Source organism: Brassica rapa, chromosome A03 (assembly GCF_000309985.2).
Source record: "Brassica rapa cultivar Chiifu-401-42 chromosome A03, CAAS_Brap_v3.01, whole genome shotgun sequence".
Taxonomy (NCBI): Eukaryota; Viridiplantae; Streptophyta; class Magnoliopsida; order Brassicales; family Brassicaceae; genus Brassica; species Brassica rapa.
The window spans coordinates 1,359,617-1,376,497 of record NC_024797.2 but is presented as its reverse complement, the minus strand read 5'-3'; the positions used below and the strand labels follow the sequence as shown (position 1 = coordinate 1,376,497).

Here is a 16,881-nt window from a genome sequence, read left to right as displayed (position 1 = left end):
ACTTAAAAGTATCATATATATTCTAGATGTTTTATATATATATATAAAATCTAAAAATAATTAATATATATAAGTATATAAATCTATTTCGTATACATTCGGATACCCGAAATACTTCGGTTCGGATCGGATTCGGTTTTGGTTCTCTAAAAACTAAAATTTTGAATAAGTCAGATATTTACTCAATTTCGGTTTGGGTTTGGTACTACTTTTTCGGATCGAGATCAGTTCGGTTCTTCAGATTCGGATATTTTGCATAGCCCTTATATTATTGACATGAAAAACAAATAGAAACATAATTTTGAAAAATATACCCGCGCGGACGCGTGGGTCAAAGTCTAGTGTTAATTAAAACTAGATTTTGGTTAATAAAAACGTTTATGTAGATTAGTATCTGCGTTTGATGTATATTATTAAGTTAAAAGTCATATTGATTTATATGGATGTGATCAAGCGTTTGCGTTTTTGTAATTTGTTTGATATCCGAAGATGAAATTTGTGTGTTTAATAGTATTTAATTATAAAATAAAGTAAATTTTGTTATTAGAAAAATTGTTATACATAGTTATATATGTGTATAATTAAAATCTAGCTATAAAAATATAAAACCAAGTATATAAAAATCTATAGTTATTATTAACCTATCATTTTTTTTCTAAATCTACTCAATATATTATAAATCCAAACTAAAAATTAAGTTTGAGGCATATGTTTCATTTTTGAAACCTGAATTTAAAATTATGATTTATTTAATTTGGTGTAAAATGGGTTTTAATAATTTTGGCTTTCTAATTTTTTTTTGGTTTTAGCAAAATAGACTTATATTTTCACAAATAAAATTGTAGGTTTAATGCAATTTAGGATAGAATATTTTGGTTAATAACAATGTTTATGTAGATTAGTATTTTGCGTTTGATGTATATTATTAAGTTGAAAAGTCATATTGATTTATATGGATGTGATCAAGCGTTTGCATTTTTGTAATTTGTTTGAAATATATCGGAAGATGAAATTTGTGTGTTTAACAGTATATAAATTATAAAAATGAAGTAAATCTTGTTATTAGAAAGATTTTTATACACACACACATATATATATATATATATATATATATATATATATATGTATATTTAAAATCAAGCTATACAAATATAAAACCAAGCATATAAAAATCTGTAGTTATTATAAACCTATCATTTTTTATAAATATACTCAATATATTATAAATCCAAACTAAAAATTAAGTTTGAGACATATGATTCATTATTAAAATCAGAGTTTTAAAATTATGATTTATTTCACTTAGGTTTAAAATGAGTTTTAATAATTTTGGCTTTCTAATATTTTTTTTTGGTTTTAGCAAAATGGGCTTAAATTTTCACAAATAAAATTGTAGGTTTAATGCAATTTAGGATATAATATTTCGTAATATTCATTAGTAACCGAAACTCTTGGTATAAAGTATAAGTAGATTTTTTTTGATATTTTGGTTGATTGAAATAAATAAGAAAATGATGTATTTGTGCCGTAATAAATAAATTTGTAGACCAAGTAATTTAATTAGTTTTTGTTTTCTGTTTGAGAACAGTATCTCTGATATATTCTTAACAAAAAAATAAAGAATATATCTATTTAGCATATTCACAATATATTTATTTTTTGTTAATCTTGTTTGTTACAATTTATAATTTTATAGATCTTGCAAAACAACGTCTACAACAGTATAGATATGAAAAGTTTTTAAATAGTATATGAATTTGTAATTAGCAACCAACCTTATCGTTAAAATAATATGTACTTGTTTCAATAATATGTGATGTAATCATGTAACGTTTTATAGTTTGTGAGGTTAGAGTATGTGGTATGATCGGGTCACAACTATGGTGGTGTAGGTCTCTAACACTGTCATGTTTGATTTTAGAATAAGTGACATTTGAATAAAAGTTTAAATATTATATTCTTTGCTTCAGGATGAGAAGTCATGGAAGGTCAACATGAAACAACCAAGGACTTTTTCATTTTCATAGACACCACATGACTAATAATATGGGTTGAGAAGAACAATACGAAGAGTCCAAAACGTTACATATCTGCAAAACAACGCAAATACTTTGTATGATTTTATCGGAGCACCAAGTGACGTTTATGGGTTATACCTGAGTTAGATAGAGCACCAGACTTCACGGTGCTATATCTAAACCAGCAACCCAAGTACTGATCAAGGAACTTCAACAATCATTTCACAGCAAATTTGCAAGTCTTGACCGTCTGCAGTCTACATCGACCATCTCTAAAATTTGTAGTTTATTCCTCTCGGCATGGTTTGGCTTTACAAAACTCGTTATTTTAATTCTCAAAAAAAAAAGGGATTTTTGCAAAATTGACCTACAACTTAAAGTCAAACACAAAACTAACCTCCCTTTTTTTTGAAAATTGGTTTTGCCCTATTCACCCCACAAGTTCATATAATTTACGAAAATGCCATCAATTTTTTTTTTTTTTTTTTTTCGAAAATGACATTTTTACTCTCTCACCCTCATCATCTTCAAGTAATTACAAGATTGCCATTGTCATCAATACCACAACCACCATGAACAACCAATTTGAAGCTCTTAATGCTCCCAAAATCGATTTACCCTTCTTCTTTTTCCATTCTTGTGAACTAAACACAACATATCTCTCACTTTCTCTCCACAATGAGCTAAAAAAACCCAAGATTTTGATTCTAAATTTTTTATGGTTCATAGAGTCATAGAAGCTAGCAATTATGGGTGGGTGACTTTCGTTTGTGATTCTGTGTGCTTGGAGAAGCCTTATGTATGCTAAGGAACTTATCTCACAAATTTAAGGTATGACATCGAGTTTTTTTCCAGATCTGTTCGTCAGACGACTTACTTGGGAAGTCGTCTGGCTGTAGACGACTTACCTTTCAGTCGTCTGGCTGTAGACGACTTACCTGGAAGTCGTCTGGTCAACGCAGAGGTTATTTTTGCAATTGACTTTGAAATCTGTAACCTGAGACGACTGAAAGTTAAGTCGTCTACTATTGTTTGGTTTCAAAAAAAATTCCAAAGAACCTAGACGACTTACATTTCAGTCGTCATAGGTTAGTTTTGCATTTGACTGGATAATTTCAGAAGTTTGACTTCCCCAGACGACTTACATTTCAGTCGTCTGGCGAAAATTAAAATAATAATATTTTTATAAAAGTAGACGACTTAAAGTTAAGTCGTCATAGGTTAGTTTTGCAATTGAAAAAAAAACTTCAAGATTTAATTATACACAGACGACTTATAATTCAGTCGTCCACCAGACGACTTAATTGTAAGTCGTCCAGGACTTTTTTCCGAGATTCTGGTCAAACCTCGTAAATCCTAGACGACTTACATTTCAGTCGTCTCGTGGACGACTGAATTATAAGTCGTCTGTATATAATTAAATCTTGAAGTTTTTTTTTCAATTGCAAAACTAACCTACGACGACTTAACTTTAAGTCGTCTACTTTTAAAAAAATATTATTATTTTAATTTTCACTAGACGACTGAAATGTAAGTCGTCCAAAAAGTCAAACTTCTGAAATAATCCAGTCAAATGCAAAACTAACCTCTGACGACTGAAATGTAAGTCGTCTAGCTTTTTTGGAGTTTTTTTTTTAACCAAACAATAGTAGACGACTTAACTTTCAGTCGTCCGAAATAACAGATTTCAAAGTCAATTGCAAAAATAACCTCTGCGTTGACCAGACGACATATAGTTTAGTCGTCTAGAGAACTTAGATTGAAGTCGTCCGCGTCTTCTCCACTAGTTTTTAAGTCTTCTACGTTAGTTTTTGAATAACTTGTATTTTTAAGAGTGATAAGTAACTTCAAGATATGTAAAACTCATATTTACAAAATATGTTCTCTCCCTTAGTTTTACTAAATTTGACTAAGTTTTTCAATGCAAACTTATAAAAAATATGATATGCTTTGACTAGTTACTATTGTTTGTTTCCATCTCTTACCAACATTCTTGTTTATTATGATGAGAAAAAGGCCATTGGAGTTTATTATTGCATATGAGAGATCCAAAGATAAGAAAAAGGCTACTGAAGTCTATTATTTCATTGATTTGTAAATGTGTAAACACATTGTTAGCACATTTAATACATCTTGGAAAATATTATTACTGATTTTACAAAACATTCACAACTAAAAGAGTATACATGCAATTCACAACTTGAGTAGATGAGTAGACAAGACCAGACAACTTGAGTAGATGAGTAGACAAGACCAGACAACTTTTAAGAAGTCCAGATGACTTCTAAGAAGTCCAGACGACTTCCAGGAAGTTCAGACGACTTTTAGGAAGTCCAGACGACTTCCAGGAAGTTCAGACGACTTTTAGGAAGTTCAGACGACTTCCAGACGACTTTACAGGAAGTCCAGACGACTTTACAGGAAATCCAGACGACTTTACAGGAAGTCCAGACGACTTCCAGACGACTTCCAGACGACTTTACAGGAAGTCCAGACGACTTTACAGGAAGTCCAGACGACTTCCAGACGACTTCCAGACGACTTTACAGGAAGTCCAGACGACTTTTAGGAAGTCCAGACGACTTCCAGACGACTTCCAGACGACTAACAAGTAAGTCGTCCCAAAAGTCTTCCAGATCTGAAAAACCTGCATATTAAATCCAGATCTGAAAAACCTGCATATTCAAAAACGTTCAAATGGCTTAAAAACAGAAAAAATGAATGGAAGATTAGATAAATCTACCTTTACAGAACACACAAAAATACATATCTAAAAATAATAGATCTACCTTTAAATTAGTGGAAGATGAGTACCATCTAATTAAAAACCTGCAAAAAAAAAATAGATTAGTAACAAAGACATGAGACAAAATTGAAAAATTCATATAAAGTTTGGTGTTTTCAAGTCAAAGAGATTAAAGTGGGTTTGGAGAGTTTTAGTTTGGGAAAAAAGTAAGAACTTTATACAACAAGAAGTTACCAAATGAAGAAAAATTAGACATAAGAACTTACCAAAACGCTCAGAAAAATCCAGACGACTTCCTGGAAGTCCAGACGATTTCCTGGAAGTCCAGACGACTTCCTGGAAGTCCAGACGACTTCCTGGAAGTCCAGACGACTTTGTCAGAAGACTTCCAAGAAGTCCAGACGACTTCCAGACGACTAACAAGTAAGTCGTCCAGAAGTCTTCCAGATCTGAAAAACCTGCACATCAAATCCAAATCTGAAAAACCTGCATATCCAAAAACGTTCAAATGACTTAAAAATAGAAAAAATAAGTGGAAGATTAGATAAATCTACATTTATAGAACACACAAAAATACATATCTAAAATTAATAGATCTACCTCTAAATTAGTGGAAGATGAGTACCACTTGATTAAAAACCTGCAAAAGGGATAGATTAGTAAGAAATACATGAGACAAAACTGAAAAATTCATATAAAGTTTGGTGTTTTCAAGTCAAAGAGATTAGAGAGAGGTTGGAGAGTTTTAGAATGATGAACATTACATTTTTGTTGCAGCCATTTGAGAGGAGGAGAGAGAATGTGTAAATTTTTCTTTATATAGGGAGACAAAAAATCCAATTAGATTAAATATTTTTGACTCAGACGACTTCCAGGACGACTTACATTTCAGTCGTCTGGTGAAGAAATTAAAACAGACGACTTACATGTAAGTCGTCTAGAAGAGCTTAATATTTTTAGCGGGAAATTAAATATTTTTAGCGGGAAACTAAAATAGAAGACTTTCCAGACGACTTACAAGTAAGTCGTCTGGACGACTGAAATATACGTCGTCCGGGTAAATTATTCAACAGACGACTGAAATATAAGTCGTCCACACCCTAAACATAACCCCTAAACTTAATTATCTAATTAAACACTTCATAAAACCAAATCAAACTTGAAAAATGTTTACTATACACAGAAATAAACACATATAAGTGAAAACTAATTTTTGAAAAAAACATTTTAGTTTTCCAAAATCTAACCCTAACAATACATACAATACTACAACATATGTTTGCCAAACTCCTAAACCAAAGTATTTCATGATTCACTACTTCCACTCATCTATCTTCAAAACAAATCAATTTTATCATATCTTAATTTATATCACTTAAAAATGTTTATAATTACTTGATTTTTATTTTTCACGCATCAAAATATTTTTTACAAGATTTATAAATTATTTTTTAAATAAGCTGGTACCAGACGACTGAAACTTCAGTCGTCTGGACGACTTCCAACAATTCAGACGACTCAGACGATTTACTGGGGCTATATTCGTAAAAATGGCTTCTGTTTTTTTGTTTGGTCACAAGGGGCTGAGCTGTAATTTCACTAGGCTTTTAGGTTAGTTTTGCATTTGATTCAAGTTTGGGTATAGGTTTGGAATTAAAATCAAGTTGTGGGTTAGTTTTGGCAAAAACCCCAAAAAAAAAACTCGTTATTTTACTAAAAAGTAGAAACAACGGGAGCAGTTGTCGGTAACCTAAATATAGATATTTATTTGTTTATTATCATTTAACCTACTTTTGCCCTGAAAAAGTAAAGGATATCCCGTCGCTCCTTCTATGGTCATAATTTACGATCCTTCCCTCTTCATTACAAAAGCGTTCAAATAATTGGAGTGTACTACTATTTGAATACACAGATTCTTTTTCTCGAAAACTAACAGAAAATTATTTAATAAAAATAGTGTAGTCGATTAATTCACTGTCGTGGACCCATTGTCTCTTTTTATTTTTTATATGGTTTTGGCTATTAATATTCGCAAAAACAATATGGTCGCGTATCGTGATCAACAAACATAGTCGAAATAATACAGTTTGATAACAGTCTACTACGTCAGACAAATAGCTTGACCCAGTGGGACAAGTACATCAAATCGGCCCATATAATTCCTGGGCCTTAAAATGATTCAATTTCAGTGATTAACTTGAAAATCAATTCACGAGAAGTTTAATCAAGAATGTAACACAAGAATATTTTTCGACATTCATTAGGGTGTTATTGTGTGTTCAGGATGAATATTTAGATCCCTTCTCCATGGACGAATACACCAGCGAATCTTCTTCTCCAATCACTCGGTTTCCTGTACCTATGTTTTTGCCTATGTAAGAAGAATCTCTCAAATTGAAATTTCTGATTTTAGGGGACGAGATCATGCGGTTTTGATCTTATGGATACTGCTAAACGTATCTTTGAGGAGCAAAGAAGACGGTCGGTCGATGCTCTTTTTTGTAGATTCTGTATATTTGTAATCTTTCATGTGTTCTTGATTATATATACTTTTGACTTAACTAGGGTTAAAGATTTCCGTCCAGGGATTCGTTACTTCGATGATTCCTGCAGTTGATATCGGGAATGGGTTGACGAGTCATTTCAGTTCATGTGGACGAATCTGTAATCTTGACATTCCCAGAGACCCTATAACAAATGTTGTCAACAGCAAATGTTCCTTTTTCCAACTCTGCGGAGGAGAAGGCGCCGAAGAGAAGGCCTTGGCACTTGATGGAACTGACATGGGAGGGTGGAATGTAACAGTTAAGGTGTTACCTCACGATGATCTTGAGTTTACTACCGATCAGCTGGCTGCTATGAGCATTTCACACTTTAAGAAAACCAGGTAAGTTGCATGCATCCTTTTAGACATTGAGAGTTCTTTCACCACTCATCAATTGAGTATATATCTTCTTGCAGGAGCGAAGGCGTTTCCGTTAGAGGATATGACAATTCCCTTCCTTCGAATGATATCAAGAGCGCTTTGACTAAGCATTTCGCTTCATGTGGAGAGATAACTGATGTTTTTGTTCTCAAAAGGTTTGTATTCTTCCTCAAATGTGCTTTAATTAATTTTCCCCTCCAACTGAAAATCATCGTTGGTGCTTGCTTCTTATACAGACGGGCTATTATTTACTTTTTCGGATGGCATGCAATAAGTAAGGCGGTTGAACTCAGTGGAAGTAACGTGGGAGGATGTGGACTAGTTGTTAAGGCTTTGCCAGTACCTAAAACTGTCCCAAGTAAAACTACTTCTCATGGGTTGGGTGGTGGTTTATTTTTTAGCTGAATGTGTTTACCGTAGTTAGTATCTAATTCGGTTTGATCATAGGTGACATATTAGCTATATACACAGATTCTTATACGCCAGCATCAAATCTTACCGCAGTTTCATGACTGTATATTTCCACCACAATCATTGGTGGTAAAGAGTTTCAAATGATGATGTAGGCTTCTTGTAGAGCCATGGCGATATTGACGGGGATAGTGGGACCTAAACATAGGTGACTCGGAACCGTTTAACAAAAGATTAATCGTGATGTTTTAATCTTTACTCTTAAACACAATCATACCTATTCACAAAGCCATAAACTAATGGGTATTCTGGGTTTTAAGCAAACATAATTAAGTAACTTTTTGTTGTTGTTGAAACAAACAAACGATAATATATACTAGAACGATCCAAATAAGATGTTAGATGTTGCCGTAAATTTGCCGGTCAAAGCTCCCAATGTAAGATGTATCATGTACCCCCACGCACTTCAACAACCATCACTAGTCAAACCCAACATTTATCGTCACCACTTTCAACGTTTTTTTATTTCCTTGAGATGATGAGAATTAATTACCACTGTCGCAACTATTTATCTTGGAAGAAACTAACGTGCTACTTGAGACATCATTTTTTAAGTAAATAATAAATATTTTCATACATTTTGTTATCAGTTATCACTATATACTTAAATATAAACTATCGAGAGTGTTGACAAAAAAAACTATCGAGAGTGTAGAGGTGATTTGGTAAGTGCAGTGAATGTTTTCCACACTTGTTTTTTCAGAGCCCCCAAAATAGTGTACTAATCATATTTTAGTGACCAAAATCAATCTAATACTCTAAATTTTTTAAAAGATATATATTAGCTTTAAGAATCAACTTTTTATAGTTTTGGTGCTTTGAAAATTTTGAAATAATTATATAATAATAAAACCTACATTTATAGGAAAAAAAATCTATGTCTAAATTATAAAGAAAAAAACTTGAATTAGCAACCTTTATGAATCAAAATTTTATTGTCTTCATTTTTACTGTACTAAGATTTTAGGGCCAATTTCCTTTATAAATATAAAACTAGATAGCCATGTGAAAATCTTTGAGATGAAAAAAAAAAGTATGGTTTATAAAACACTAACCCGAACTAGTATAGTACTTGTCTGAAAGGAAAATACAATTGGGGATTATTACGCCATAATTGGTGGAGAATATGTCCAATAAATTGAGAAAAAAAAATATGATTCTGTATTTGCCTATATACAAAAGCCAAAAAATCAAAAAGTCAACATTGATACGAAGGAAGAAAAAAAAAAGATATACTATTCTAGATCTGTCCGTCCTCTGAACTTAAATATCAACTTCATCTCCCATCACCATCAATCACTCTTTCTGACTGCTTTCATCTGCCATCCCAGAGTTTCCATGTCCTTCCTCATAAATACTTTCTCCAATCTATTCTAAAGTCTAATCATTCATCTCTCCCTAGAGAAGAAGAATAACATTCAAGAAATGAGAAAAGACCATATGTTAACATTGTTACTAGGAGTTTCTTTATCAGCATTACTGATAGTAACCTTCTTTATCTTCTTCTTCAGAAGAAGACAACAATCATCCACCGAACCAGATCAATACGACGTCGAGTCACTCGACCATAAGGTTCATAACAAACATGTCTCTTCCTCGGAGACAGAGGAGCTCGTGACGTTTCAAGGAGGAGAAGATCTAACGATCTGCGATATACTCGATGCTCCGGGAGAAGTCATCGGGAAGTCAAGCTACGGGACTCTCTACAAGGCGTCGCTGCAACGCAGCGGGAAAGTTAGAGTTCTCAGGTTTCTCCGACCGGTTTGTACAGTGAGATGTGATGCTAAGGAGTATAGTGACGTCATCGAGACGCTTGGGTTTGTTCGACATGAGAACTTGGTTCCTCTGTTGGGTTTCTACGGTGGAAACAGAGGAGAGAAGCTTATGGTTCATCCTTTCTTCTCTTCCGGGAATCTCTCCGACTTCATCAAAAGTAAGCACTCTGTTTCTTTATTTTCTTGAAACAAATATAAGAAAGTCTATTTCTTTTCACAAAGTATCAACCTTTTTTTTTTTGAAGCATCAAACTTTTGTTTAAAGATTTAAACTTTAAAGATTCTGGTTTGTGGGTTCTTTTTTTCATTGACAAACAGAATCATGAGAATATATTTTCCCGGGGAAAATGGTTAGAAACCTCTAAATTCATGAAAGGACCTGATGTACAATTTGCAGTTTCCATGATGGTGATATTACTTGCACATTTAGCTTCAGGCATGTAGAAATATATTACATATATTCATAGAAGAATAAAAGAAAAAGAATGAATTATCATACACACAGCTAGAATTATACACATTAGCTGGATCATTTAATTCAATGTTTCATTGTTTTATTTAAGTTTTTTTTAAAGCATAAACAACTCATATTAGTATATATCTTTGTCTTGTCGGTACTACTTTCGTTTCACTTTACACTTCATTAGTTTAGTTCAGTAAGAACATTATGACATAACTTGAAGAAGTCTTGGATAACACTCAATCTCAACAGACCCTAGTCTAAAAGAAAGTTACATTCTTGTTTTTTTTTTTCAGGTGGAGGTGAAGAATCTATAAAATGGAGCAACATTCTAAGCATCACAACTGGAATATCCAAAGCTCTTGATCACCTTCACACAGGAACGCAGAAACCAATCATCCACGGCAATTTAAAATCCAAGAACGTCCTTCTCAACTCCAATTTCGAGCCTCGAATCTCTGATTACGGTTTGCATCTTCTCTTAAACCAAACGGCAGGACAAGAGATTCTTGATGTCTCAGCAGCTGAGGGATACAAAGCACCTGAGTTGGTAAAGATGAAAGAAGCGAGCAAAGAGAGTGATGTGTATAGTCTCGGTGTGATCATGCTTGATCTAGTCTCTAGTAAAGAAGCTATAAACAAAGGGGATGATCATAAGTTGTACCGTCCTGAGATTCTCACTAGTAATGGTTGTGATGATCTGAGTGAAGAAGGTTTACTCAAATACTTTCAGCTCGCAATGTCTTGTTGCTCTCCTTCGCCTTCTCTTAGACCAAACACGAAGCAGGTCTTGATGAAACTCCAAGACATCTAGTTTCTTCTAGACGTTAGCAAGAGACTCAATAAACTGAAAAGATCTTCGGAATCCGTAAAAATTCTCACCACCATCTTCTTGGGATGGCTCGAAGCTGCAAAGCTTCTTGAAAGTCTTGCTGATGAAGTAGTACTTAACAGCCTTGTTTGGAATGTGAAGGACTATGTATGAAGACTCAGCATCTGTCTCTCCTTTAACAAAACCGATGACAGAGAACGAATAGATCTTCCTATAAGTGTAGTATTCGGTTCTGATCATCTCTGGAAAAGCTGCTGCAAGAGGCTCTAAGTCAACATGATACTTCAAGAACCAGGTTAGGCCTGTTCTGTTCATTTCGTAGACCGATAAGTCTGGAGAACTCAGATCGTTTACCTCGATGAAGTAAAGATTTCCTCTGGATTCTTCTATGAACCTCAAGGTGCCGACATCAGGTGGATCCTCCTCGTCGTCTTGGTGGTGGTCAAGAAAAGGGAGAGAAAGAGTCTTGATTTCCTCTGTATCGATATCGAAAGAAAGACAGTCTCTTGAGTTTGGACCAAACCAAAACCAGTGAACCGCGCCGTTCCAAAAGACGGTGTTACTGAGATCTGTAACGGTTTGAGGAAGAGCGGAAGAAGGAACCGAAACAAGTCTTCTCCAAGGTCCTTCGTTAGAGGAGTAAACCTCTATATGGTAAAAAACAGAGGAAACAGAGGAAACAGGGGAAACAGAGGAGATGCTACTTTTTCTGAGGGAAAAGACTTTGTAGTGAGGAGATTTAGAAGGATCGAAAGCTAGAGAGAGCACCACGTGGTCGATGATTAGAGGGAGAAGAGTCTTCTGCTTCGTCGTGGGATTGTAAACGTAGAAGTTTCGGTTGAAATGGTTAGGAGGACAAGTGCATTTGCATAGGAGAAGACCGTTGGTTGATTGCATTACGATGATCGGAGATGGATGATCTATAAACCGAAGCGGTGATGATGATAACGAAAGCAGCTGCTCGTTGACTTCTTCATCGTCATCATTGAGAAGAGAGACGAATCTGTATTCAATGTCTCTTGTTCCTTTTAAGTAAAGGCCTGAGATGGGGAGGGGATGTTTGGAACTGATGATGCGGTTGGAGAAGTTCGGGTTTGTTATGAGGGAACGCCAGCGTTTTGATACGCGTTTGCATTTGATGAGGGTTTTGATTGGGAGAAAGGAGAGGATATGAAGCAAGACATCGTCGAGATCTGCTACAATCTTGGCTGGTGAAGAAGAGACACGGATTCTTGCAGATCTTGGAGCTTTTGTTCTTGTTCTTGAACAAGAAGACATCGCTTTAGAGTGGTTTTGGTGTTATGGTTTATAGGAATGAAGAGGAGGAGAGATTGTTATGTTGGTTTATAAAGAGAGTTAAAGGATGTGATGTGTTCTGTTTTCAAGAAGATTATGGAGGAAGCTTTTGTAAAGTTTTGCTTATCAAGTACTCTTTGGGTTTCGTTGACTTTTTGACTATTCAAACATGGTGTCATGTTCTGTTTTTTTTTGTTCCCGGAAAAAAAAGAGAGTAACTGTCTAAACAGAAATTACCGAACTTTCACATAGGAAAGTTCTTTCTTCACTCTTACAATAGTTTGGCAATTCTTGCTATGAGATTTTTGGATCTTAAGCAGATCTTGCAGGTAGAATCTATTTGATTCTGCTTATATTTGGAAAGTAGAACCTGAGATATGTTTTGTTTTTGGAACTTATAAACATTTAGTGAATGTGTGTGAAGCTTATCTGTTGGGTTGATACTGACATATACAAGTATACAACTATTCCTATGTAAAGGCAGATTTCGAATGGGTAGGGTTCTAATCAACATAAGATGATAAACTTTGCACATCCAAGGTGTTGAGAAGTTTGGGAACACTCTGAGGTACTACTTGTTCTAGATGAAAGTATCACATGAAATACTTCAACGAGAATGAAACTTAATCTAGAGTGACAAGTTGAAGATGGGAATGGTACTCGTAGTACTCTCTGTATCAGACTCACCTTCCACTTACATTAGAAGTTAGCAAGAGACTCGATAAACTTGAAAGATCTCCGGGATCCATAAAAGTTATTAACACCATCATCTTGGGATGGCTCGAAACTGCAAAGTTTCTTGAAAGTCTTGTTAATGAAGTTGTACTTAACAGCCTTGTTTGGAATATGAAGCACGATGTACGATTCAGCGTCTATCTCTTCCTTCACAAAACCGATGACAGAGAACGCGTAGATCCACCTATAGGTGTAGTATTCAGTAATGATCATCTCGGGAAAAGCTGCCGCAACAGGCTCTAGGTCAACATGATACTTCAGTGACCAGCTTGAGTCGTTTCTTTCCATTTCGTAAACCGATAAGTCTGAAGAACTCTGGTCATTAACCTCGATAAAGTATAAGTTTCCCCTGGATTCATCCATGAAAGGTTCCGACATCAGGAGGTGGATCGTCGTCGTCTTGGTGGTCAAGATAAGGAAACGGAAGAGTCTTGATTGCCTCTCTTTTGATCAAAAGAGAGGCAATCTCTTGAGTTGGGACCAAACCAGTGAATAAATTAAAAATATGACTAAATTTAAAATTATGGAAAACATGACAAATCTGCAAATTTATTTTTCAAATAATAGTATAGATATTTGTTATTTGAATACAAATCACTTCAAAGTTTTAATTGAATATACACTTTAGTTATTTCTAACAAACGAAAACACATTAAATATTTCAATTAAACTCTATCAAAGGTCAAACATAACCAAATTCCAAAACAAACCAAACCAACTATATTTAGACCAAACAGAACTATATGGTAGTTGACCGTCCCACTAGCACAAAACGTATTTTAGAACGCTAATTACAATAAAGCTAGAAATGAAGCAAAAAAAGTGTGGCAGCCCAACAAAAAGAACAAATGAAAAGAGAAGGCATTGACGTAACGTAGAGCTCAACGTTCATCACCTGCATCGTTTCGTGTGAGATGAGCATGTACCGTGCACGTAGACCACACCACTTAATTTCTATGCAAATGAATCCCAACTTCTTAATAAATTCCCACAACCATCGGGACCAAAGAAGCAGGTTCCCTCTCTTCTAGCCATTCAAAAATAGTGAGAATGGGGTTGTTGAAGAAAAAACACGAGAAACATTCACATCCGACATTTAAGGGTTTCTTAACGGCCGTTTTAGCTACCATAGCCGCAATGTTCCTCTTATTGCTCGCCGGTTTATCCCTCGCTGGCACAGCCGTGGCATTTATCGCCACTATGCCGCTATTCGTCGTATTCAGTCCGGTTCTCGTACCAGCTGGTATTACCACTGGTTTGCTAGCTATGGGTTTAGCCACCTCGGGCGGCTCCGGTTTGACGGCTCTCAGCATCATGTCGTGGCTCAAGTATTTAACACTAACAAAAGACTCTATCCAGGGGCGAAGCCAGACACAATATTCAATGGGTGCACATCTAGTATAATTAAAATAAATGTGAAAAGGGGTATCGACCTTGAGACATCAATGGGTGCACAAGACACTCTAATCATCTTTCCTAGCTGATCTTTTTGAAAATTTACATACTAAATTTAAAATATCAATAAAATTAGGGGTGCACGTGCCCCCATTGGTCATGCACTGGCTACGCCCCTGACTCTATCTATTATCATATACGCATGCAAAATATTTTAGAAAACTCGTTTTACTATTTATGCAAAATTTAATATAGGTGGAAGAATACCAGATTAACTAACGCATAATTAATGTTTTGAACTCATTCAGAATAATTAGATCATAATAATTAGTTGATATTTTTGCTTTCATTTGTTAATATATTTAAATCGTTTTGTAATTACATAAAATGTAAATAGAAATTATGTTAAATATCGCTATATATCTTATCGTGGCATATGATTTCGTGTATAATAATTCAGATAGGTTCAAATTTTTATTTTGGTGTATTGGATTAGATTAGTTAGTTTCATATTCTTTGCTCTGTAGATAAATTTTATAAAATGATGTATAATTTGATGTACCTTATACTGTGTGGGGAAAAAATAAAAACATACAAATTTAGTAGATTAGGAATTGCATTAGCAAACATAACCAATAATGTTTTGAAAATTTATGGACAAATATAGATATTCTTAAAATAAAAAAATCATAATAATTGGATTTCATTTTCATTTGTTAAAAATGAGTGTTCCACCACCGTTAAATCTGTCGCTTTGACAGTTTTGAGGTGTAACTATTAAGAATTTATATCACAATATATTTTTGATAACGAGACTTAAATATATGTAGGAAATTAACGGTTAAGGAGCTGCCAAAAATTCCGGGTCAAACGCTCGTCACAGGTGTTCACTCCCAAATTTTGTAGGCTATATAAAAACCGAAACTCAAATATTGATATAGCATCCAGGCTACTTTTTTAAGAAGAGACAAAATTTGTGGTTTGGACCAAATAAAAAGTCCAATCAAGTAAAATATAAATAAAATAATTTTTTATTAACCAACGTGTCACATTCTTTTTGACAAATGTTTTTTTTTTTGAAAAAGAACAAACGTATTTTTAAGTTTTATGCTTTTCTTTACTTAAGGTGCAAACACACTTTTATTGATATTCTCAATAATTTATGTTTTATTGGTAAGTTAATACTGTATTTTATATATTTAGAACTTTTATATTTGTATGATAAAAATAATAATTCTTAATTTTAACTTTGTTTCAGGTTCTCCAGGTGGCCATGGATCGCACTGAATAAATGAAAAGAAGCCGTGGGCATAGTCAAATGATGATATGAAATAATTGATATATAGTTATTATAATTTCCTAAATTAAATCTAGTTAACCCAACTTTTCTTAGTAATAATTATTACGTGGGGGTGGAACTAGAGTTTTCAAATAGCATCTTATTAATGTATGTCGTGGTACACAATAATGAAAAATGTATGCGTTTTCGCTACCTACTGCTATACTGTACTCTACAACTATACAAGTATTGTATATGATATCTAATGGTATATCATTTTGAAAACGAAATAATGTCATTAATATTTACCTTTAGACCAATGATTTTAGATTTAGCGCAAATATAGTTATCCAACATATCAACTTTTTTTTAAAAAAGGCATCCACTTTGTCTTTATCATTTAAGTTCTTGTTTTTTTACCAAGCTATCAAATGACAAAATCTAAAGGCCTCAAGGAACCATTAGAAGTTACAAGTAAATTTGACACAAACAAGCTTGCTCGTTCTCTTATGGGCCATTGTAACATTCATTCAAAAAAAAAAATATAATCTTCCTGTTGCTCGCACAGCCATGGCATTGAGCGCCACCTTGCTGCTATTTCTTATATTCAGTTCAGTTCTAGTATGAGCGGGTATTACCGCTACTTTTTTTTTTTGAAACTTAGGTATTACCGCTACTTTGTTGGTTACGGGTTTAGCGGCCTCCGCCACTTGTGCGACGCGTATCGAATTATGTACAACTAACACGGAAATGGACTATATTATGATCTATATCACAGTGCGGGTTAAGACTAGTTTATGTGGGGCATCACGGGTTAAAGAAAGTAATATTAAAGATCACCAGCAAATTAATCATTCATCACTTTTATTTTACATTCATACAAGATAATCCATCCATAATCTATGTCCTATATATAACATATATATAATCCGAGAAAAACTGAAATAC

At 34.0% G+C, this 16,881-nt stretch overlaps 4 protein-coding genes and 1 long non-coding RNA gene across 7 annotated transcripts; 3 read left to right on the top strand and 2 right to left on the bottom strand.

The window, feature by feature from the left end:
- Positions 1-1,307: 1,307 nt before the first annotated feature.
- LOC117132964 lies at positions 1,308-6,675 on the bottom strand. Its single transcript, XR_004456735.1, has 2 exons — positions 6,453-6,675; positions 1,308-2,352 (listed from the first exon to the last, which is right to left on the bottom strand). It is a non-coding gene; the product is annotated as an uncharacterized LOC117132964 (long non-coding RNA).
- Positions 6,470-11,257, top strand: LOC103855739 (putative kinase-like protein TMKL1). 2 transcript variants are annotated; one of them, XM_033288610.1, is made up of 5 exons: positions 6,470-7,245; positions 7,350-7,651; positions 7,726-7,845; positions 7,927-10,094; positions 10,693-11,257. In XM_033288610.1, exons 4-5 carry the CDS (start codon positions 9,587-9,589, stop codon positions 11,208-11,210), a joined length of 1,026 nt encoding a protein of 341 aa, XP_033144501.1. In that variant the 5' UTR covers positions 6,470-7,245; positions 7,350-7,651; positions 7,726-7,845; positions 7,927-9,586; the 3' UTR covers positions 11,211-11,257. The 2 variants fall into 2 exon arrangements, with proteins under 2 accessions (XP_033144501.1, XP_018513098.2); XM_018657582.2 differs by having other exon boundaries at positions 7,330-7,651.
- LOC117125611 (nucleolin 1-like) lies at positions 7,365-8,095 on the top strand. The gene is made up of 3 exons (XM_033289065.1): positions 7,365-7,651; positions 7,726-7,845; positions 7,927-8,095. The coding sequence occupies exons 1-3, from the start codon at positions 7,365-7,367 to the stop codon at positions 8,093-8,095; spliced, it is 576 nt and encodes a 191-aa protein (XP_033144956.1).
- On the bottom strand, positions 11,155-13,646 carry LOC103855738 (F-box protein At5g07610). The gene has a single exon (XM_009132755.3). It carries the CDS (start codon positions 12,504-12,506, stop codon positions 11,217-11,219), a length of 1,290 nt encoding a protein of 429 aa, XP_009131003.2. The 5' UTR covers positions 12,507-13,646; the 3' UTR covers positions 11,155-11,216.
- A 611-nt stretch (positions 13,647-14,257) lies between these two features.
- On the top strand, positions 14,258-16,241 carry LOC103855736 (oleosin-B1). 2 transcript variants are annotated; one of them, NM_001301977.1, is made up of 3 exons: positions 14,310-14,587; positions 15,485-15,537; positions 15,913-15,941. In NM_001301977.1, the coding sequence occupies exons 1-3, from the start codon at positions 14,310-14,312 to the stop codon at positions 15,939-15,941; spliced, it is 360 nt and encodes a 119-aa protein (NP_001288906.1). The 2 variants fall into 2 exon arrangements, with proteins under 2 accessions (XP_009131001.2, NP_001288906.1); XM_009132753.3 differs by lacking the exon at positions 15,485-15,537 and having other exon boundaries at positions 14,258-14,587; positions 15,913-16,241.
- Positions 16,242-16,881: the final 640 nt, after the last annotated feature.

What these genes read in the sequence shown, in the direction of transcription:
- LOC103855738 (XM_009132755.3), bottom strand. Translation starts at nt 12,506, where the DNA reads ATGTCTTCTTGTTCAAGAACAAGAACAAAAGCTCCAAGATCTGCAAGA.
- LOC117125611 (XM_033289065.1), top strand. Translation starts at nt 7,365, where the DNA reads ATGATTCCTGCAGTTGATATCGGGAATGGGTTGACGAGTCATTTCAGT. An exon ending in TCACACTTTAAGAAAACCAG is followed by an intron (nt 7,652 to 7,725) that starts GTAAGTTGCATG and finishes ATCTTCTTGCAG; the next exon opens with GAGCGAAGGCGTTTCCGTTA. An exon ending in GATGTTTTTGTTCTCAAAAG is followed by an intron (nt 7,846 to 7,926) that starts GTTTGTATTCTT and finishes CTTCTTATACAG; the next exon opens with ACGGGCTATTATTTACTTTT.
- LOC103855739 (XM_033288610.1), top strand. Translation starts at nt 9,587, where the DNA reads ATGAGAAAAGACCATATGTTAACATTGTTACTAGGAGTTTCTTTATCA. An exon ending in TCTCTCCGACTTCATCAAAA is followed by an intron (nt 10,095 to 10,692) that starts GTAAGCACTCTG and finishes TTTTTTTTTCAG; the next exon opens with GTGGAGGTGAAGAATCTATA.
- LOC103855736 (NM_001301977.1), top strand. Translation starts at nt 14,310, where the DNA reads ATGGGGTTGTTGAAGAAAAAACACGAGAAACATTCACATCCGACATTT. An exon ending in AGCATCATGTCGTGGCTCAA is followed by an intron (nt 14,588 to 15,484) that starts GTATTTAACACT and finishes AAATATATGTAG; the next exon opens with GAAATTAACGGTTAAGGAGC. An exon ending in GGGTCAAACGCTCGTCACAG is followed by an intron (nt 15,538 to 15,912) that starts GTGTTCACTCCC and finishes ACTTTGTTTCAG; the next exon opens with GTTCTCCAGGTGGCCATGGA.